Below are 23,691 nucleotides of genomic sequence, written 5' to 3' on the forward strand. Positions count from 1 at the left end.
GAGTTATGATGTCTAGTCGGGGGAAATTTGATAAGGGTGCAAATTGATCACTGGCTGTCTGCAGCCAGAGGCAGATGTCATTTTCTAATTTATCAACGTTGGTGCACGGGACGAGGGCAGGGCGGGTGTCTGAAAGGTTCGCGAGAAATCCTTCAGAGTCGTAGGCGTTCCATTTGCGGGATAGTCCCCCGGCCATCAATGGGGTGGGGGTGTTCCCGCTGATCGTAAGAGTGGTGTCTACTAAATGGTAGTCTGACCAAGTACAGGGTGAAACGGAGGGGGGGGAGAGGATAAGGTTTTGGGTCCATATTTGGTCTAGAATGTGACCCTTGATATGTGTGGGCAGGGTGATTTGTTGGGACAGGTTGAGACTGGTGAGGGCCTCAAAGACCTCCGAGGCGTGGGGCCCGGCATTGATGTCATTAAACCAGTAGTTTAAGTCGCCGAAAAGGGCGAATCTAGGATGGGAGGTGAGGAGGTTAATCAGCTGATCGGACAGGGTGGTCGCGAAAGAGGGCATCGGTTGGGGGGGACGGTAAAGAAGAAGAAAAGTTATGGCCCCGCTATCCGTATTTAGGCTAAAGATAAGATTGTCGAATCCCAGGAGAGAGATGGATTGGGTAAAGATGGAGTTCAGGCGTTTGGAGATTATGGCCGCTACCCCACCCCCAGGGAGGTTTCCAGGCCGATCGGGGGGAGTGCTGCCAGAATGTCAGGGAGTGAATCCGCAGTCAGCCAAGTTTCAGTAAGCAGGAGGACGTCAGGTTGTTCGTTGGAAAGAAGGATGAAAATATCGGCGTGATGTTTTGCTAAGGATCGGGTGTTTAAATAGAGAACTCTAATGGTGATGTTGCTCTTAATGGGCTGGCAAGGGGATGCGACCAGATTGGTGAAGTGCCGATCCGGTGGGGCGATGCCGGTCGTAAGAATGCGTCTGATGGTAGAGGGGGAGGGTGTGAGGTTAGGGGCCTGAAGGTCCCTCAAGGAGTTGGCCGAGTAAGTGATGGTATGGCCGGCCTGGTGGCCCCTGGGCCCGGTCTGACGCGGACGGGCGCAGAAGGGCTTGCCTTAGGCGCGCCTTCGGCGCGCAAACGTCGCGCCCGCTGGGCTCGTCCGCTGCGCTTCCTGAAGTGGCACATTTTTATAGGTGCCGGAAGACGACCAGGGGGGGCGTGGTCTAAAAAGGGGCGTGGCCAGCGATCTTGCCGGTGAAGGCGGCGGGGTGTTTGCCTCTCTGCAGAGTCCCGTAACAGCGCTAGATCCGCTGAGATCAGGAGAATATGGCCCCAAGAGAAGCAAGTGCTGCAACAGGTACAAATAAGTGCAATTTTAAAAAGTATTAGCAAAGTTCGCCTACTCCTGGCTTTCCGCCTCAGGAGGAATGATCTATGCCCACAATCCCATGGAACTGCATGACCATGTTATGTTAAATTTTGCTTATAAAGCGCACGTACGCCCGTAGGCTTCATGGCGCTGTAGGAAGTTTTCAGACCATAACACAACAACAGGAGGACAACTTAGAACGTCTAAGGATAGGCTTCTCTAAAAAGCCAGGTCTTAAAGGCTAGTCTAAAGGCTAGAATATCCTCGTGTGACCTTAAAGAAGCTGGCAAGGAGTTCCAGAGGGAGGCAGCAAGAAAATGAAAGGAGCTGCCACCCTGACGTTGTTTCCTAACAACCGGCACCGTGAGCAAGTTTTTGTGACCAGAACGGAGGTTGCGAGAGGGGGTGTATCTGGCAAGCAGGTTGATGATAAATTTGGGGCCTTTGCTTTGTAATGCCCTAAAGATAATGCAGCCGGTTTTAAAAGCCGCCCTCTGGGCTACCGGCAGCCAATGCAGGTCTGCCAGGCCTGGCCTGATGGACTGCCATTTAGGAAGCCCACAGATCAGCCTGGCCGCCTGATTTTGAACCAGCTGCAGCCTCTTGAGCTGCTCGGCTGGAAGGCCCAAATATAAACTATTTGAGTAGTCCAGCCTAGACAGCACAAGGGCGATGGTCACCTGTATCAGGGCAGAATGGGTTAGAAAATGGGCAATCTTTCTAATCTTGCGCAGCTGAAAGAAGCAAGCGGAAACAACTGACCCTACCTGACTTTTCAGGGAGAGGTCTTCACTAAAGGTGACTCCAAGGCTCTTAACCGTGCGGGATTTGGAGGGGGGGTTTCCCATCTCCGGAGGCCAAAATTGAGGTCCCCAGCTGAGTTCGCTCTTCCCAGGCAAGATCAGTTCAGTCTTGCCTGGGTTAAGTTTTAGGTGGTTAAGGCCCATCCATCTCTGGATATGAGCCATGACCTCCCTAAACTCAGTGACAGCATCCGGCGACCCCAGGGGGAAAACCAATTGCAGATCATCTGCGTAATTAAAGATCCACACTTTGAATTTCCTCAAGGAGTACAAAAGGGGACGCAAGTATAAATTAAATAAAAGGGGAGACAGGGATGAGCCTTGAGGGACACCGCAATCGTTCTTAATTCTAGGGGCTGTGAAGGTGCCCAGTCTCACTGCTTGAGTCCGGTCGGACAAGAATGATTCCACCCAGCTCAGGGCAGTACCTCTGAGGCCTGCCTGCTCGACACGGCCGACCAAAATAGTGTGGTCGACCGTGTCGAATGCAGCAGACAGGTCAAGAAGCACCAGTGCCTGGTGGACATCCCTGTCTGCGTTGCACCGAAGTGTATTCTGGACTGCCAGGGTTACCGTCTCGGTCGAATGGCCTGGACGGAACCCAGCTTGATTTGGCTCCAGAAATCCAGTGGTTTCCACAAAGTTGGAAAGGCAATTGGAGACGTGAGCCTCCAATATCTTGGATAGAAACGGCAACAGGGATATAGGACGATAGTTTGATGAGTCCTGAGGGTCCAGACCTGGTTTTTTAATTAGAGGAATTAGCAGAGCGTGTTTAAAGCCAGTAGGTACCCTGCCCTGGGTCAGTGATTTATTTAATAGGGGTAGAATACCCTGAGGGATAGTCTGACCGATTTCCGAGAAGATGTAGGGGGGGCAGATGTCGTTAGGGGATCCGGACTTTACCCTCGTCAAAAGTGAGGAAAAGGTTTTACCATCAATGGCCGGGAAGGTATCTAATACAGAGGGATTGTAAAAGACGTCATCCAGAGGAAGTGACGTTGGGGAACTAGCAATGCTTGATTTGATAGTGACAATTTTTTCTCTGAAAAAATTATTCAGGGAATCACATAGCTTCTGCGTAGGAGCTATTGAAGGGGCTGTCCTGTCGTTGTCACAGAGTTCATTAACTATATTAAAAATATCTTTGGACTTGTTGGATGACGATAAAGTTTTTGTGGAGAAGTAATTAAGTTTGTGTTGATTTAAAATTTTTTGATAACTTTTCCTAGTGGCGCAGAAGGTTTCCCTATCCTGTGAAGAGTAGGTGGCTCTCCACTGTCTTTCTTTCTGTCGTACCCCTAATTTAAGTGCTCTAAGTTCTTGAGTGAACCATTTGTGGGCATCATTGCCTCTAATGTTAGGTAAGTATACAGAGGGGGCAAACAGATCTGCTGCGTGGAGAAGCCAGGAGGACAGTGCCCTCTCGTCAACCTCCAGATCTTCGTCTAATGGCAATGACCATGGCCCACAATCCCATGGAACTACATGACCAAGGCCCACAATCCCATGGAACTGCATGACCAAGGCCCACAATCCCATGGAACTGCATGAGCATGGCCCACAATCCCATGGAACTACATGACCAAGGCCCACAATCCCATGGAACTGCATGACCAAGGCCCACAATCCCATGGAACTGCATGACCAAGGCCCACAATCCCATGGAACTGCATGACCAAGGCCCACAATCCCATGGAACTGCATGACCATGGCCCACAATCCCATGGAACTACATGACCAAGGCCCACAACCCCATGGATGATCCGAGTCTGAAAGAGTGGTACCAGAGAAAACCTGGACATCTTGAGCTAGTTACCCGCTCACTGTGAAGTGACGTGAACCATGTAAAGAAGAAGCACACGGTGCATCAGAACTTTAAATACATTCAAATAATGATATGTGTCACCAATTCATATTAAACATGGACACTTTAAGATTTTGCCTATTTCTTTATTAAACACCCTTCAGCTGGCGCATATTTAGAAATAGATACTGAAATGCAACAAAGCAGAAACACAGGTGGATTGCAAAACAATATAAAATGGCAGAAGCACTACAAAAATGAGAGTGGTAAACTCAAAGGTAAATTACAAAGAAGTAGAATACGCGACCAATCAGGAAACAAGACATACCAGGGTGGTAAAAGTGTTTGGCCTCCAGATAGGCCCATTTTTACAAAGACACTTAAAATCCTAAATTGGTCATTTTATTATATTTCAATTTCTCAGTCGGTGGAGTAAGGAGGGGGCATTATCTGTGGTAAACAACAAGGAGCACACGTCAGGAGATGCAGTTGATGAGTCAGAAGATTCTGGTTTCGGATTGGATAATCACTAATAGAGGTCACAGGTAGGGTGCCAAGTTAGGTTGTTCTGACTAAGTTTCATTTACTATTCTCTGTGCTGACATTAGGGGTGGGCATAACTCGTGTAACTCAATGCTGTGTAGTCACAGAGAATTACCTAAAAGATTCCACAGGATTATGCAAAATGACACAAGAAAAGTAATTCTTCATTTAGTGCTATTTTCTTAGAGTAAAATGACCGTTGCGTCCAAAATGAACAAGAGGCTGCATTTTGCCTCAAGAAATTATTGTGAAAGTTGATAGTTTCAATTACCTGGGGAATTTATTTAATAAAACCTTGAGCTGGGACCCTCTAATATCAGCCCGTGTGCAAAAGGCTACGCAATCCGTAGAGGCTATCTTCCGTTTTTCAAGTAAATTGGGTCAGAAGCTGGTTGCAGAATTAAAATCGTTACATAAAGCAAAATGTATCCCTGTTGCAACATACTGCGCGGGCGTGTGGGGTACACAATCCTGTAACAAAATCCAAATCATGGAAAATAAGTTTATAAAGTGCCTTCTATCTGTCCCATCTGGTACCTCAAACATCTTCTGCCATACTGAGGTGGGTCTTGAATTTGTGAGTGACATTATTCATGTCTCCCCCTTGCTGCTCTGGAGCAAGTTTTGGAGTTCTGATGAATTGAAACTCACAAAGGAAATATTACAAGATTGCCTCAAGCTTGAGTATTCTGCGAAGATCCCATGGTTATTATATGTCAGGGAAACCTTTTATAAGATAGGTTCGGGTCATATTTTCTTAAATGTCGAAACTGTTAGTAGTGAGACAAAGCTAATAATCAAAGAGGCCTATCGCACCAGGTTAGGCATGCTGAGAAATAGCGAGAGCGTGGTATACCATAGGGGAAGGTTGCAGCAGCAGCCTTATCTTTCATATATTGCGCATACTCAATGGCGCTTTTATTTGACCAGGTTCCGCCTTAACACACTGCATTTTCTATTTGCCTTTCCAAAGCAAGTAGGTGGTGTGAGAGACTACCCCTTGCCCCTGTAACGACAAAGTTTCTCAATACACTGTGCATCTTGTTCTTTGTTGTACTTTGTACAAAGATCCAAGAAATCGATTTATCAGGCCTATTTTGTTAACCCTTGGATCCCGCTATTACAAAGAGGGATACGAATATTTACTCTCACTATCAACTCCAGCCATATGTAGTGTTGTGCTTAGTTTTATTAGAGTGGCGCTCACCATCAGAAATCGATATTGATTATCATCATAGAATATTTGTTGATCTATATCTATGAGATCAGTGTGTAGATTGGTATCCATATCGATAGCACTTGCACTTTCAAAATTTCTCTTTTTAATATATCTGACCTTTTAACTTACATGTATCCCAAATGTATTGCAAATCAATTTATGGAAATATAATATGCTTATGGATGTCAACATAACTGTATGGTGCTTTTAAATTTGTGTAATGTGTAATGTTTTTTTTAATCGCTTTATACTTTTATGATTCTGTTTTTGTGAATCGAACTAAAGTTTATTGACCTGACTTGGCCTCAAGAAATATTGCGGGAAATGCAACAGAACACGAATAGCAGTGCAAACAGCCACTCACGCTCGATAAGTGTGCTCTTGGGGTAAGATTTTCCACCAACTTTCTCCAGACATCCTAAACCATTAGGGCCTCAATTATGAGCCCGTGCGTCACTTTTACGGCACCAGTGAGTCACTTTTTGTGACGCAGCAGTGGCGTAAAAATTTTTGTCTTGTTGCGCCATATTAACAAAGTGACGCATCTAGGTAGCTGCGTCACTTTGTAAACCCTTGCTCCAAATTATACCTGCGCCAGATATAATGTATGCAACGGGGGCGTATTGACGCAAGAAAGGGTCATAGAAGTGACGCACTATAAGATTTCACCGTGCCACTTCTAGGACTCAAATGCGTCAAAATCCTATGCTACTGACGCAGGCCCTTTAACATGGGTCTTGCCCCATGTGAAAGGACACATTGCTGGAGTTGCGTCACTTTTGTGACACACTCCAGCAATGCGTCACTTTTGCGCCATACAGATACGCCAGAAATACTGTTGTATCTGTAACTCCTTGCGCAATGATGCGTCATACTGTAAATATGATGCATCATTGGTGTCGCAAGGAGGGCGTAGTGAAAAGTGACGCATCGCTGTTTTCACGCAGCGATATGTCCCTTTTCATAAATGAGGCCCTTAAAGTTCTGCAAACTCGTTGAAATTTGAAAAAGGCTCTAAGATCCCTTTACAAACACATGCACACTTTTTTTTAAATTCGAGGAAGTGAGAGATAACTAACTGCCTTCCATTATTCCTTTTGGCACCACCCTGTGTCTCCTTTCCCCACTGCCAGAAGTCCGAGGACAGGATTTCCGGCTTTGGAGAAAGTGAAAGACACCCAAGGGAGGCTATTGTAATTTACCTTTCTCCATGTGCCTCGTCATGAAATGTAAATATTAGCTGTGAAGTGTGTTCTATTGCTTTTATTCTAAACTACAGAGCTGTACCTTGACACCCACCTGGTGTCCCTTGAAAGAAGTGGGAGTGTCTCCCTTTTATACCCGCAGGTTGTGTTGTATAGTTTTCAGTTTGTACTGAACCCTGAGGCAGATGGACTCTGTCAGCTCCGGCAGGATTTGCTGAAACTCTTCATAGGACGTCATTGTGAACACGTGGGCCGCAGCCGGGGGGCTGGCGATGGCCTCCAGCTCAGTGCGGCTCGCATCCCACGCACCAACAGCAAAGACCTCCACCCCCGCACCCAGGAGCTCCAGGGCCAGACCTGTGACATCATCCACTGACCCCCAACCTGTGATGAGGACCAGGACCCTGGGCACGTGGGCTCTGGCCCCCCCACGCTCGACCAGCACCTCCCGTCTGACGAAGGTGAGGGCTCGCCCAATATTAGCATGAACGTCCACCCATTCCAAGGTCAGCAGAGAGTCAATCAGGACACTGACGTTGAGGGAGTCGCTGAAGGGGACCACTATCCAAGCATGAGTGCTGAACGTGACCAGGCTGAACTGCACCGAGTCCCGGGACACGTGGAAGCTTCTCTCCACCTCCAAGAAGGACCTCATGATACTGAAGCTCCATTTCTGTAGAATATAAGAAGAATGGACTAAAAGCACCACGTCCGCCTTTATATCCATCCGACCAGAGCATTCTGTGGAAAGAAAAACAGAAACATGTCAGAGAGGAAGGGACAACATGTGCCGAGGAAGACAGGGATGAGGCTGGGGTGGCTGGGATTCTTCCTAACAAAATATCATCCAATAAAAACAAGAACCACACAACCTGTGCACATGAATACAACAAACACACACCAGCATCCACCCTGCACTGTTACAAATACAAAACAGCATCCCCACTGCGCTGTTACAAATACACGCCAGCATCCACACTGCGCTTTTACCAAATACACACTAGCATCCACACTGCACTGTTACAAATACACGCCAGCATCCACACTGCGCTGTTACCAAATACACACCAGCATCAACACTGCGCTGTTACAAATACACGCCAGGATCCATACTGCGCTGTTACAAATACACGGCAGCATCTACACTGCGCTGTTACCAAACACACGCCAGCATCCACACTGCGATGTTACAAATACACGCCAGCATCCACACTGCGCTGTTACCAATACACGCCAGAATCCACACTGCTCTGTTACAAATACACACCAGCATTCACACTGCACTGTTACAAATACACAACATCCTCTATACTGCGCTATTAACAAATACACACAAGCATCCATACTGTGGTGTTATCAAATACACACCAGCATCCATACTGCACAGTTACCAACTACACACCAGCATCCGTACTGCGCTGTTAACAAATACACACAAGCATCCATACTGCACAGTTACCAAATACACACAAGCATCCATACTGCACAGTTACCAAATACACACCAGCATCCATACTGCACAGTTACCAAATACACACCAGCATCCATACTGCGCTGTTACCAAATACACACCAGCATCCATACGGCGCTGTTACCAAATACACACCAGCATCCATACTGTGCTGTTTCCTGTATACACACCAGCATCCATACTGCGATGTTACCAAATACACACCAGCATCCATACGGCGCTGTTACCAAATACACACCAGCATCCATACTGTGCTGTTACCAAATACACACCAGCATCCATACTGCGATGTTACCAAATACACACCAGCATCCATACTGTGCTGTTACCAAATACACACCAGCATCCATACTGCGATGTTACCAAATACACACCAGCATCCATACTGCGCTGTTACCAAATACAGAACAGAATCCATACTGCACTGTTACCAAATACACACCAGCATCCATACTGCGCTGTTACCAAATACACACCAGCCTCCATACTGCGCTGTTACCAAATACACACCAGCATCCATACTGCGCTGTTACCAAATACACACCAGCTGGAGTTCTGGGTTTTTCCGAACCCAGAGGTGCCAGGGGACAACACCTGAAAACTCTGAGTTCTTCCTGTTTCGGACTACAGAAACACTGAGTCTTCTAGGTGAAGTCAAAGATCGAGTTTATTGGCTGCAACCAGTAACAGGCATCCTAGAAGTACAGAACGCTGTATGTTCTCAGGAGACTGCTCAAACTTACAAAGCCAGTCTTCTTCTTTTTTACAAAATATTCTGCTCTAGACAACATTCCTTATTTTACAGTTGACCATTCGCATATTTTTACTACAAAGACAAAGCAGAGTCATGATGACAAGCCCACATTTCAGTTTGTCCAACCCATGATCAATTACCCGGCAAAGTCCAGTATTTTCATCAGATATCGGCAGACCCCCAATAAAATCGGGCACCTCCTCCTCGTAAAGCAAGTCATAAAGAAAGAAACAGGGACAGGTGTGTGTAAGATTAGGCATGGTTTGCGTGCGATGAAAGGTTTATGATATGTTGTGCCTTGATACTAATCTCGACCGGCCACTGGGAAAGGAGCTGACCGAACAGGTTTGGCTTCAGGCGGTGGAGTCAGCTCGCCAAGGTCATAGGGAAGTCAGCGAAGGTGTACGTGTCCTTTCAGACTCACGAGTGGCCTCAGACACTTGCCTATGTGAGGGCAATCACAAAATGGCTGCCGTTCACAAAATGGAACCCGAGGGTTCAAGACCGAAATGCTGGTTTAACGGTGATTTCGTCACTCGAATATGACTAAAGTGCTTGTGCATAGTGTACTCGTCATTTCCGGTCTGCTGATACCAAAATCGTCACGATACGACGATGTTTATAACACGGGTCCAGAATTTACAGTACCACAGCCCCTCCTTTTGCCCTTACATAGCCAATTAACCTACACTCATGCTAATCTGAGTCCAGGTCTATATTCATAAATTCATTGAGATATTGCTGTAGCATCATCCTATTACTCAGCTCATCCCTTGATACAGGTTTTCTTATGCATGATGTAGCACAGAGGCCACATATAGTAGGAGCGCACTGTATACATAGACAGAACAGGAAAAGAATGGCTAAGATCAGCCCAATGACCGTCAGAATCTTCCATCCCCAGGCAGATAACAGTTCCCAGAACCATCCCATTAATGACCAATCTCCTTTATCCACGTGAATGGATTCAGAAATTTTATGCAGTTTGGAAATCGCCTGGTACACTGTTGGGGTGTTATCTGGAATGAAGATGCAACAACCAGATTGGATCACTTTACATACCCCACCCCGGTCTGCAAGTATGATGTCTAATGCAACCCTGTTCTGAAGAGTCATAAGGCGGTCCGACTGGAGCTCAGCAGTCAAGTTACTAAGGGCACCGGCAGTTTCAACTATGGTAGATTCAACCACCCTCGTCAATTGGCGAATGTTCCCGCTGTTCACCATAGGCCCCCAAAACGGCAGAAAACCCTTCACGAAGTCTCCAAATCCTTGTCCCGCAGTGTCTTCTTTACTCACGACACCTCTAACTATCCTTGTCTTATGGTAATCTGCCGCGGCCGTGTAGGTGGGAGGCAACAGGAACGAAATGAAACATGTGCCCGAGAAGTCAGGGGGCAACCATGTATACGCTCTATCATGGCAGATGAAATAGGTACCCTTAGCTGCTAGAAATGAAGGGGAAATCTGAGACGAGAAAACATACGTTTCAGTACAGATACTTTTCCCTAACTGAGCTCTGGAGTTCTTGCCATTACCCTACAGACATAGGTGGCCCTGATGGGGTACAATCCAGATTGGGGAGGATCTCTTTGCTCGCTTGTTTTCACTCAAGGTAACTCCATACTCTGTTACGTTCCATCTACTGTAAGCCTGCAACTCATCTCGGGGAATTGTTCGATACGAGTCAATGTCTCTGCTCATATTTGTGATTCCCACCACTAATGCCTTGTTGCTCGAGTTACTTCTTGTGGAACGTGGGGGATATGGTTCGATGGCAAATAGGAACATCGTTTGAAACGCCCACAAAGAACCAGAGTAGCTGAATGGTAAGACAAAATATGGGATACCCTTGTTCGTCGTGTGTGGCATAAGACCACACACCCAACAATTGGTTGTGTTCATTACTAATTGGTGTTGGTGTAAAAGCTGAACGAATGAATTATTAACAAATTCCAACCTTCTAGCAGACTCGTGTTCAGGCAGAGGGTGAAAGGAATGCGAGGAAGCAGGAGAAGGAGGTGTGGGCTGTGTAGTGGGTGCAAATGTCACTTCAAAAGAGAATAGAACATATCCCAATAGAAAGGTCATTACACTAAACAACATGAAAATACATATTATCAAAAATCGTTTCTTTGTCATCAATATACACATTTTGGATTTAAAGTTCATCGGTTCGGCAGGCCTCTCCATCTTGAAAAACTCCACCCTCTATAATTGCTGCCCGCGGCGGTAGGGTGTTCTATGCTAAGGAATGCTTCTGTCAGTCCAGGGCAACTCCCTTAGACCAACCAGAACCGTCGACCTAACGTCTTCGGCTGCACTCCAAAGACTTGGGCAACAGCGACCCTAGCAGCTGAACCCGGATGGCGGTTCGAAAAACAAAAATAAGCAAGTTTCTCAGATGGGAGAGCTGCACGTTCAAAAATAGAAAAAGGAAATTTTATTTGTCCATAGTCATAGTTCTCGGTCTCAAATTATAACGGCTTCTTCCCGGTGTTGTCTGGTCTTGGAATAAGCGTTCAGGCTCTGTAGTGTTCAATCGAATTGATGGTGGCACAGCTCCTTGCAAAATATTATCGTTCTCAATTTCAGAGTTTGTTCCTTTTACACGTGCATCGCTAAAGGGCAGAAAACGAGGCACAGTTTCAGTCTCAGAATCAGCGATCCCCTCCTGGACCCACCGGTCGTGCGGCAGAGGCAAAGGGAGCCTCTTGCAATGGGTCCCGTGGATCCAATGTTTCTTCCCTTCCACTCGAACAGCCGATCTTGTTGAGAGAAGCACTAGATGGGGGCCGGTACAGCGGGGCTCGTCATTCTTGGTTCGCCGGAAATTCTTTATTGATACATAGGTTCCAGGATCGATAGGATGTCCTGGAGCTTCAGTAGCTTGAGGTAGAATATCGTGTACCTGTTGGTGTAAAACACGCAATTTAGCCGTCAATTCATACAAATAATCAAGCAGCACAGGATGTTCAATCTCAGAGAACTTTGTCGGTCTTGGCACTCCCCATATGTTGGCCGGGCGGCCGAACACGATTTCGTAGGGACTAAGTCCCACTCTCGAGTGCACAGTCATCCTTGTGGATAGGAGTGCTAAAGGCAGAGTGTCAGGCCATTTAAGACCAGTGCTCGCTTCGATCTTGGCTAACTTGAGCTTTAGTGTGCCGTTATAGCACTCTACTAGTCCAGCTGATTGGGGGTGATTTGCAGCGTGGAACTTCTGCTGTACGCCTAGCCCTTCACATACTTTCTTCATCACTCGACCCACAAATTTACTCCCATTATCACTCCAGACCATTCTAGGGATTCCAAATCTGGGGAAGAATTCCTTGACAAGGGCTTTAGCTGTCGATAAGGCAGTAGTATCTTTCAGGGGATATGCTTCTACCCATCTTGAAAAGGCACAAACAACAACGAGTACGTACTTCAGGTTGTTGCACCTTTCCATGTGGATGAAATCTAGCTGCAAAACCTCGAACGGATACGTAGGAGGAGCAAAATGACCAGCTGGAGTTGGGGTTCCCCTACCAGGATTGTATTTCAGACACACCATGCAATTCTTGACTACATTCTCTGCACACTTAGGAATTCCAGTGTTTTGCCATACTGGAGCCAACAACTTACAAATTCCTTTCACACTGATATGAGCCATACCTTGAGCCATTGTAACCACTGCAAGCACATACGCATCGGGTAACAACCAACGCTGATGTTCTGACAATTCAACCCAACAACCATTCGCATTCAATTTACCCGTCCTCTCTCTCCACACACTCAACTCTTTCTCTGTAGCTTCAGCTTGGATAGACTTCACACTTTCTATCGTATCTTCGCACATTCCAACGTCACCAATCCATCTTGCAGGGCCCGCGACATACATTCGGCTCATCACATCTTTTGCTGGTTTTTTTGCGACTTCGTCAGCAAATGCATTTCCACAACCAACATCATCAGTCACCTTTTTATGGGCACTGCATTTCACAATCGCTACTTGTAGTGGCAAAGTAAGTGCCTCGAGGAGTTCATTCACCAACTGACCATGCTGTATCTTAGCTCCGTGCGAAGTCAGAAACCCACGTTCACACCACAAACATCCAAAACTATGAGCCACACCGAAGGCATACATGCTGTCAGTATATATGGTCACTTTCATTCCTTTCGATAAAACACACGCTCTCGTAAGTGCAATCAACTCTGCTGCTTGCGCTGAGTTATGTGGGATGCGTGCAGTTTCAACAATCGTATGCAAAGTCGTGACAGCATATGCTGCAGTCGTGTTACCATTCGGAAGTTTGAAACATGAACCATCAACCCACAAAGTACCCTCACATTCAGTAAGAGGAGTGTCCCTAAGATCTACTCTCCCTTTCGTTTCTTCTTCTGTCCTAAAGAAACAGTCGTGCTGCTTTTCAGCATTCCCTGTCTCAACTGGGATCGGCAGCAACGTGGCTGTGTTTAAAGTATTGCACCTCTTAATGTGCACATGACTCGCTAACAGGGTTAATTCATAACCTGACAATCGAGCACTAGTTAAGTGCTGTGTCTTGGTCCTGTTTAACAACGTGTCCACCGCATGTGGAACCATTACGATTAACATGTTATTCATCACTAAACCAGCGGACTGTCGGATAGAAACAGCTGCTGCTGCCGTGGCTCTTAAACAACTCGGCAACGCTCTAGCTACCGGATCCAAAGTCGACGAGAAATACGCGCATGGACGTTGCTTGTACCTAAAAGACTGTGTCAACACTGACAACGCACAACCTTCTCTCTCGTGGACATACAACGTAAAGGGCTTACTGTAGTCGGGGGTACCCAACACAGGAGCCGAACACAATACATCACGCAATTCTGAAAAACTTTTCTGACAATCTTCAGACCATGGGATGGGATTCGGTGTATCTTTACAAGTCAATGCTACCAAGGGTTTGGCTAGCAAGGAAAAATTCGGTATCCATTGTCTGCAATAGGATGTAATACCTAAGAAAGCACGCACTTCTCTCTGTGTTTTTGGCACACTTAATTTCGCAATTGCCTGAATTCTTTCTGGGGTCAGTTTCCTTCCCTTCTTCGATAAGAGGTGACCTAAGTAGGTCACTTCTTGTCGACAATATTGTAATTTCGAAAGAGACACTTTGTGATGAAAATCAGACAGATGACGCAACAACGACAACGTGGCTACCCTGCAAATCTCCTCTGTATCCGCAGCGACAAGCAAATCATCGACGTACTGAATAAGGGTGGCGCCATCAGGTAAAACAATCGTATCAAGCTGTGCTTTTAAAGCCTGACTATATATCGATGGACTTTCACAGTAGCCTTGAGGAGCACGTTTGAAGCGAAAGCTTCGGCCTCCTAAACTGAAGCCAAAAATATCCCTGCTCTCCTCTGCAATCGGGATGCTGAAGAAAGCATTCTTCAAGTCGATCACCGAGAACCAAGTCGCCGAAGCTGGAATCATAGTCAATAGGGCAGTGATATCAGGGACAACTGGAAACTGTGGCACAACTATTTTTTTCACCTCTCTAAGATCAATCACAAACCTGTAAACAGGTGGCTGAGAAGGGTCAGTACGCTTCATCACAGGCAGAACAGGACTATTACAAATGTTGCCTCTTGTCTCTTCAATCACATCTTTATCGATCAGGTCATAGATGATCGCTAACAATGCCTTTTCACCTTCGCTAGAGATTTTGTACTGGGGAATGCGCGGCATTCTAACGATGGCTTTCAATGTCATGACATATGGCGGAATTTCCAAAAGACCTACGTCATTAGGACCAGTAGCCCAAAGAATATCCGGAAGTGAAGACAACTCTGTCAGAAGTTTATCCTTCGACAAATACATCGGAGAGACCACTTTCTTACCTAGCGTAAGTTGTACTCCCGAAGGAGAACAATACAATGTCGCATACAATCTTTTCAACAGATCCAATCCTAGCAAGTTTTCACCACAACCTGTCGTCAAAATAAGGGGGGCTTCCAATTCGCACGGACCAACAGAAAGGGACATAGGACTAGAGATCGGATTCCGAACCGGGGCGCCAGAAAAACCTACTGAAACGTTCATTTCGCCAGACAAAGGTGCGCCAGGTGGTTTTGAGTGCATAATAGAACTCTTTGTAGCACCAGTATCCAACAGAAAAGGTTCTGACACACCTGATGTAATCACTTCAACATAGGGTTCACTCTGATCTACTGGAACTGAAACAACTCCCTCTCTTTGTCTCTGGCTGTCCTAGCAATCATTACCTTCCATATCCTCATCTTCTGCATAGTAGTCGTCAGCATAGTACTGAGTCGTCCTGCCAGACGCATTACCTTGCTGATCAAAGCGATTCATTGAGTTTTCAGGCGGAAGGAACGTGCGTTCTGTGGGAACGCACCGCGTCCCCTACCTCTAGGCGTTTGTTGAGCGCCACGACCTCTCGCGCCAAACCCATTTGCGTGCAAAACCAGACAACTACTCTTAAAATGGCCTTCTTCTTTGCAATACGCACACTGATTGGGCCCATATGGAAAACGTTGTTGAGAAAACTCGTTTCTTTGTGAATTTCCCGAATACTGCTGAGGCTGCTGATAATCACGCTGATTATTAGTACGGGGTGGATAAGCTTGTTGCAGAAGAACTTTAGTTTTTAATTCCTTAGTCTTTTTATCCGCTTTCTCTAACTCATCTTTGCGCCTATTTTCATAGTACTGGGCTGTAGCTAAAATCTGCGCTGACGTTGACACAGACCAAGCACTCTCGGAATCCTTCAACTTAGCACACAACTCGGGAAGCAAGTTATGCACAAACTTGTCAACGAACAACCGTTGACCACCTTCTGTACTCAGATCTTGACCACTGTGATCTACGAAAGTTTCTTCGAACCTCGTGAACAAGTCAGACACCGTTTCGTCTTTCTTCTGCTTACATGCAGACAACTTGTCCCACTTGACACGCAATTCGGGCATTAAAGTCTTCATATAAGTAATGATTCTACCAGGGAGTTCCGCAATTAAAGGCTCAGGTTTGGCACCACCAACTTGTCTGTTATCTACAGCAGCAATATTAACCCATGTATCACCTAATTCCTGATCATGATCGGCGTGGCGAATCTTTCCCCTTAAAGGCTGTGGAACAACATTCCCGAACAACATGTCTATATCGGCTAAGTTCATAATGCATGAGCTTACAGTCTGTTATAATTCCTTATAATACCCTGCAGGATTTTTACGGGGGTCAGGTAACGTCTGTTTGAGGGCCAAAACCTCTGTTCGTTTCCATGGAACGTGTACCCAAACACGCTGAAAGTGAGCCGGTACAACTGGTGGATTATTACCTGGACCATCGGCCACTTCTTCCTTGCATACCCGCGGAACCTCTCTCATGGGATACTGTCGCGCCTTTTTCCTACCGGATGCGTCACGCTCAAGTAGTGACCGAGAAGTGCCCTCCTCACTCCGATATGACAAAAATGTTGCAACCGCCTTCTCAACATCGGGACCTATGATCATGCCCTTCGAAAACTCGAACCGCACACGGCACACCTCAGGCGGATAGTGTTCCAGATCATTTTCCTCCAAATGTTCACAGAGAAAAACACACATTTGCTCAAAAACATATCTCTGCTTCGATGCTTCCCATTGACGGAAGACTTCCACGACAGACTGTACATCATATCTTATAGGATCGACAACCCATTTATGTGCTAAACGATTCAGTAATTCTCTCTCTTGATAGTCAGGCAGTTGACTCCGCAACTGTCTTCGTTCTGCGTTAGGGGTCGTATTAGGCGACCCAAAGAAAGGTGAGAAAAGATTAGTAACAGTGTTGGCCATTCTCTGTCGAACAGAAGGAGAAACTGGCAGAAGGACAGGGGGAAAGACAGGGTGAGGTAAGGCAGAGACGGAGGCAGTAGCAGATGGAATATTAGGAGAAGTAGTCGGTACAATAGGCAAAGTCGTAGAGAGCACAGGTGGAGCATGTGTGATCAGCAGCCCTCGAGGGGGCTGCACCAGAAGAGGAGCTGGTGGCTGTGGCAGAACTAGGGGCTGTACCGCTGGGTGTTGTATAACAAAAGGTTGCGGAGGTGCTGTGGCACTCCGTGCATAGGGGCGTGGTGAATTTAATACGTGTGACATTAAAGGATCCCTCTCAGAGTCTCGTGAATCTGGGTGGAGAGGTGGCAAGACTGGATAACATTTATCGATCGCCATTTTACGTTGCCTGTGCAACTGCTCATTTGCCTGTTCTTCTTCATTATCTTTAAACTGCGTAGCGGCTTGTATTATCGAGATACCCCTTTCTCTCTTATTTCTTTTGGCTAATTTAACTTCTTTCTGTTTGGCTTCCTTTCGCCATAGGCGGAAAGAGTCAAACATTGCCGGCCGGGCTTTCTTCTTAAAAAGTTTTACCTCTAGATTGTCTAAAATCTCCGTGTCAAAACTACCATATTGGGGCCATTTTAAAACACCATCTTTCCTGGTGTATCGGATCCATACTTCATTATATGCGATGGGGCCTATGCCGTGTTTCACATATAGTTCATAGGTCGTAGTTCCAATCGGAGAAGCCGGACACGAGTCCTCCAATCGGGAATCCCTATTACAACCAAGACAAAACAAATTTCCAAGTCTGCTAAGGCCAGGCATCTTCGCTCTCTAGTCTAGCTTCAAACTTCGAAGGATTATCGAATACGATAGTCTTGTGAATACACGAGTCCCTCGGTTTTGGCGCTTGCAAGTTCCAAACAAAAATAATGCTCGAGGGATACCAAACAAAACTAAGGACTGGGAGACGCTCCACTTATACTTAACTGAGGTATCGATTACGTCACCAGAAGACTCGTTTATCGTTTTGCTCTACCAATCATCAAGGGTCCAAAACAGGGCGATAGTCAGGGCAGCAGTCCTTCGTAGCCGTCGGGAAGCGGGGAACCTCGCAGCAAAGACCTTCGGACCACGTCGACATGCAGGGGTCGATGAAGTGGTTGGCCGTCCTCCAGAATTTCCACACGAAGCTCCTCACGAACCTCTGGCTTGGACCGGTACCGCTGAAATCGTCCCACGTTGGGCGCCAACTGGAGTTCTGGGTTTTTCGGAACCCAGAGGTGCCAGGGGACAACACCTGAAAACTTTGAGTTCTTCCTGTTTCGGACTACAGAAACACTGAGTCTTCTAGGTGAAGTCAAAGATCGAGTTTATTGGCTGCAACCAGTAACAGGCATCCTAGAAGTACAGAACTCTGTATGTTCTCATGAGACTGCTCAAACTTACAAAGCCAGTCTTCTTCTTTTATACAAAATATTCTGCTCTAGGCAACATTCCTTATTTTACAGTTGACCATTCGCATATTTTTACTACAAAGACAAAGCAGAGTCATGATGACAAGCCCACATTTCAGTTTGTCCAACCCATAATCAATTACCCGTCAAAGTCCAGTATTTTTATCAGATATCGGCGGACCCCCAATAAAATCGGGCACCTCCTCCTCGTAAAGCAAGTCATAAAGAAAGAAACAGGGACAGGTGTGTGTAAGATTAGGCATGGTTTGCGTGCGATGAAAGGTTTATGATATGTTGTGCCTCGATACTAATCTCGACCGGCCACAGGGAAAGGAGCTGACCGAACAGGTTTGGCTTCAGGCGGTGGAGTCAGCTCGCCCAGGTCATAGGGAAGTCAGCGAAGGTGTACGTGTCCTTTCAGACTCGCGAGTGGCCTCAGACACTTGCCTATGTGAGGGCAATCACAAAATGGCTGCCGTTCACAAAATGGAACCCGAGGGTTCAAGACGGAAATGCTGGTTTAACGGTGATTTCATCACTCGAATATGACGAAAGTGCTTGTGAATAGTGTACTCATCATTTCCGGTCTGCTGATACCAAAATCGTCATGATACGACGATGTTTATAACACGGGTCCAGAATTTACAGTACCACATAGCATTCATACTGCGCTGTTACCAAATGCACACCAGCATCAATACTGCGCTGTTAACAAATACACACAAGCATCCATACTGTGGTGTTATCAAATACACACCAGCATATATACTGCGCTGTTACCAAATACACACCAGCATCCATACTGTACAGTTACAAAATACACACCAGCATCCATACTGCACTATTACCAAATACACACCAGCATCAAATACGCGAGCATCCATACTAAGCAGTTACCAAATACACAACAGCATCCATACTGCGCTGTTACCAAATACACACCAGCATCCATACTGCGCTGTTACCAAATACACACCAGCATCCACACTGCGCTGTTTCCAAATACACACCAGCTTCCATACTGCGCTGTTTCCAAATACACACCAGCTTCCATACTGCGCTGTTACCAAATACACACCAGCATCCATACTGCGCTGTTACCAAATACACACCGACCAGGTCCCTTGTCACCCAGAAGTTGACATTATATATAAAGAAAACGTCTTTCCTTTTTGAAAAAACTTGACTAACTGAAATTCTAAGACTTTTGTGTTGCTTCATATGTGAAAAAGTTTCTCTAATGTGGCATAGGGACCTTTTTTGTTTGTGGTATGGATGTTTTGTTTGAATGTGATATGAATGTGGAATTGGCCAAGTGTTTGGAATATATGTTGTCAAAAGTATTGTAAATATTTTACAATGTATGTAGAATTTGTCTCATTGTGGTGTTTATGTTTGTTTTGTACTGAAATGCACAACAAAGTATACTGTCTTTTGAAAAAATAAATGAAAATTGAATAGCTTGCGCATGACTAAGGTGCAATCTGTAAAGCGGAATTTCATGTTTGGTTTCATGAAACCACCTAACAAATTATAGGAATAGTTAGTCTCAGCACTGGCAATTGTTTTGTTCTGTATCTTTATAGGCTCAGCCTTGCTGAGTGAGAGCCAAGACCCATCACTGTTGTTAGGAACTAAATACACACCAGCATCCATACTACGCTGTTACCAAATACACACCAGCATCCATACTGTGCTGTTACCAAATACACACCAGCATCCATACTGTGCTGTTACCAAATACACACCAGCATCCATACTGCGCAGTTACCAAATACACACCAGCATCCACACTACGCTGTTACCAAATACACACCAGCATCCATACTGTGCTGTTACCAAATACACACCAGCATCCATACTGCGCAGTTACCAAATACACACCAGCATCCACACTACGCTGTTACCAAATACACACCAGCATCCATACTGTGCTGTTACCAAATACACACCAGCATCCATACTGCGCAGTTACCAAATACACACCAGCATCCATACTGTGCTGTTACCAAATACACACCAGCATCCATACTGCGCAGTTACCAAATACACACCAGCATCCACACTGCAGTGTCACCAATGACACACCAGCATCCACATTGCGCTGTCACCAAATGTAAGACAGCTGTGGAATCGCGTTAAATACATATAAGCAACGGTTGTGCTGTCTTTGAAATGGGATATAGTGTAAGAAATACTCATCCCCTGACATCGTGGGAGCTGGTACGCGGGCCCGTGGCTCCCACTTGTCACTCTATGTATACAGTCAGATGTCCAGTAAGGAGATCTATGACGAATTTGCTGTATAGAAATAAAGGCAATGAAACATGTTGGCCTACTTAGAACGGGTATATAACATGCTATGTTTTTAATATTGGCCAAGCTCACAATTTTGGATCAAAGGTTCAAATTGTCTATGTGCGTCTTAGCTCATTTTTATCTTGTTTGAAACAATTTGGTCTCTTGAACTTCACTGGGCCTTGTTTTCGTTTTTCTATTAGTGATTCTCTCATTCAGCACACCTCTACACATTTATTTTACTGGACACTATACATCTTTTTCACTTCATATGAGAAAGTTGCCGATGATGATGAATATGTGGGAAAGCTGGTGAGAACCTGCCAGTAGCTCCTCTGGTGGTGCACACGTGAGGCACTTTCTCTTTTTCACACACATTTGTGGTGGGATACATATTCTAATGTCAATTGGATGTATTGTTGTGAGTGGTCTGACATACACCTGTTTTGTGATTCCTTTTTAAGTTAACCTAATATTCTGGGCATAGAGGACTGTACTAGACTGTGCAATTATTGAAACAGTTGTTGGGTTGAGGTAAATACCCCCTGACTTCGGTCCTACTAAAAAGAGTGAGGAGTGCCCTGATAGCCAGATTCTTGTTGTTTGAATAATTGATGGGTGGAGGGTGATCTGGCTTAAAATTGTCCCTCTATAGCTCCTTGTTGTTTAGATGGAATCTAGGAATGCCAGTGAGCATCCTGAAGAGCTGGTGGGGGAGGCAGAGAATTTAGATGGGCAGCTTGAGGGGCCATTGGGCTCAACCGGGGAGAAAGTACCTTCCAGGGCGGGCAGCAGTGTTTCTTCCATGGTCCTGTCCCCTTGAGGGCTGGAAGACAAGGAGAGGGAGAAAGTGCATAAGTTGGAGCTAGCCTTGCTCAAAATAGATGGTCAGAAGGACATAGAGGGCAAGAAAATAGAAGTTGGGATGGAATTAGAAATGAAGAAGTTAGCCTTAGAGGAAAAGAAAATGCATTTTGAGCATGAGAGAGTGTTGAGGAAATTGGAAAAGTTTAGAGGTTACTCCCTCTGGTGGCAGCTCACCACTGGTGCCTGTAGAAACAAGGGCCTACATCCCCAAAGAAGTAGTTAAGGATTTCCACAAACATGAGGATATTGGTCAATGGTTCAGGGCATATGAAGCTGCGTGAGCATCCAGGTCCACAAGGGTCACGTGGGAGACTCAGCCAAAGGTGGCAGGGTGCCCAGCAGAAGAGTCGGGGGTACAAGGGTAAACAGAGGGTGTTCCAGAAAGGGCCTCAAAGTAATCCCCAAGGGAAGGGTTTCCAGCCTCCCCCAGAGAGGAAGCCAGGGGCCCGACAGATAAACCTGTTTATAAGGGAACCCCAAAATGTTTTAAGTGTGGTGAGGTGGGCCACTGTTTCTATGATCCCAAGTGACCCCTGAGAGAAAAAAACAGCATCCACAGGTGCACCACCCAGGCAGATTACGAGTGTAGCCCTGGATGAGGAGATGGGTGCCCAAGGTGCCTGAGGTCCCGCAAAAATGTCCCTAGGCACTTTAGGAGACTCTGAGGTGGTCCCTAGGACCCAGCTGCCTGATAACACTAAAAGGTACAGCCAGTGGGTGACATCAATGGCCATAGAGTGGAGGCTCTTAGAGACACCGGAGCCAGTGTGACAGCTGTCAGGTGTAATACCACTACTCTTATCGTTTTTTCAATTACCCGGTGAGGCGAGCCCTGTGGGGCTCTCGTGAGGTAATATGAATTTTTATGGTCAATTGTGTCCCCTATCGTAGACCCCAACGGCTCCATGTACGTGCTTCAAGTACATGTAAGTTCCCTCCACAACCAGCTATGAAGACGCAAATACATTTGCGTCCAACGTTAACATGTCCTCTTTCAGATCCACTATGAATGGGTCAGATATTCAGTTCCTAAGTGTGCCTTGCCAACGTCTTTACATGGTGCACTTTCACGTTTTTCTAGCTCTGGCGAGTTAGGCCTTGTTTTCTGCCATTCAAGCCTTTTTTCTGCCTTCCGCCTCTGGAAGCTGCAGCTTGGACCTGCATCTGTATCCATGACCTTTTACTTACTCCCTGCGCGGCTAGCGGTGCCTGGCTCGGCCTGCTTGCCTGCCAAAGACTGTATTCAGCCTTCAAGTTATCTGCTCCGCTCCTCGAAAATACATTCCTGTCTAGTAGTTTAGGTAAACATCCTTCCCAGCTGCAGAGCAAAGGGCCCGGCCTTTCTGTCTCCATGCCAGTAATTCATAGCTTCCGTTACCATGGTAGGCCCATGGCCCCCTTGCTTTACACGTAGACACGTAGTCGCATATGCACGCACTAGCAGTCAGTATAGAATAGCCTCTGCCCGAGAGACCTTTTCTTCTAGATAATACAGTTCCTCAAACACAAGATATTAGATATGATTTGGGATTAGGTTGTTCTGACACCCCAGACTTCTGTCTCCACATGTAGGGCTAAATGTCAAGTTCCCTTCACCCTCCAGTTACACGTCAATCACACGTCATGCTGCTGCGCGCGCATCTCTGCCTCATGTTTCTGCTGACTCTGCAGGATTCTTCTAGGGATCCACCCACATGTGACACCTCTATGTGACGTTTCTAGCACACACCTCCGTGTATGCCCTCGTGCACGCCTTCTATTACGCATGTGTGTTCTTATCTCTTTTTCTCTCAGCTGTTACGCCTTCTGAACCCATCACCACTGTAATGCATTGACTATATATATGATGTACTGTTAATAAAGCATTGTAATTCCCTTCCTGAACCTTCGTGGTGATGGAACATGATACCTGGTTCGAACCAATTCCTTTTTAAGGAATAAACCCCTTTTAAAACCTCAAATGCCACGGATTCTGTCTGATATTTTTGACTGAGTTATTCTTATTGAACTTTACCGCATAAATTAAGTATAGGTAATTTAAATTTACCACATAATTGGCGCCCGAATAGGGACCCCTCCCCCACCCCACGCGCCGGCGGTGCGTTGCAGGCCCGGTCCCCTGCCACAGC

General features: G+C 46.1%; 1 protein-coding gene across 1 annotated transcript in view; it reads right to left on the reverse strand.

Annotated features, from left to right (window-relative positions):
* Positions 1-7,030: 7,030 nt before the first annotated feature.
* Positions 7,031-23,691, reverse strand: part of LOC147663645 (collagen alpha-1(XII) chain-like) — a 109,896-nt gene continuing 93,235 nt past the window's right edge. The window contains exon 5 of the mRNA XM_086950298.1: positions 7,031-7,641. Within this exon, the coding sequence (XP_086806424.1) occupies positions 7,031-7,641 (611 nt within the window). The remainder of the gene's footprint in view (positions 7,642-23,691) is intronic.

This window comes from Lissotriton vulgaris, unplaced genomic scaffold (assembly GCF_964263255.1).
Source record: "Lissotriton vulgaris unplaced genomic scaffold, aLisVul1.2 SCAFFOLD_4502, whole genome shotgun sequence".
Lineage (NCBI taxonomy): Eukaryota > Metazoa > Chordata > Amphibia > Caudata > Salamandridae > Lissotriton > Lissotriton vulgaris.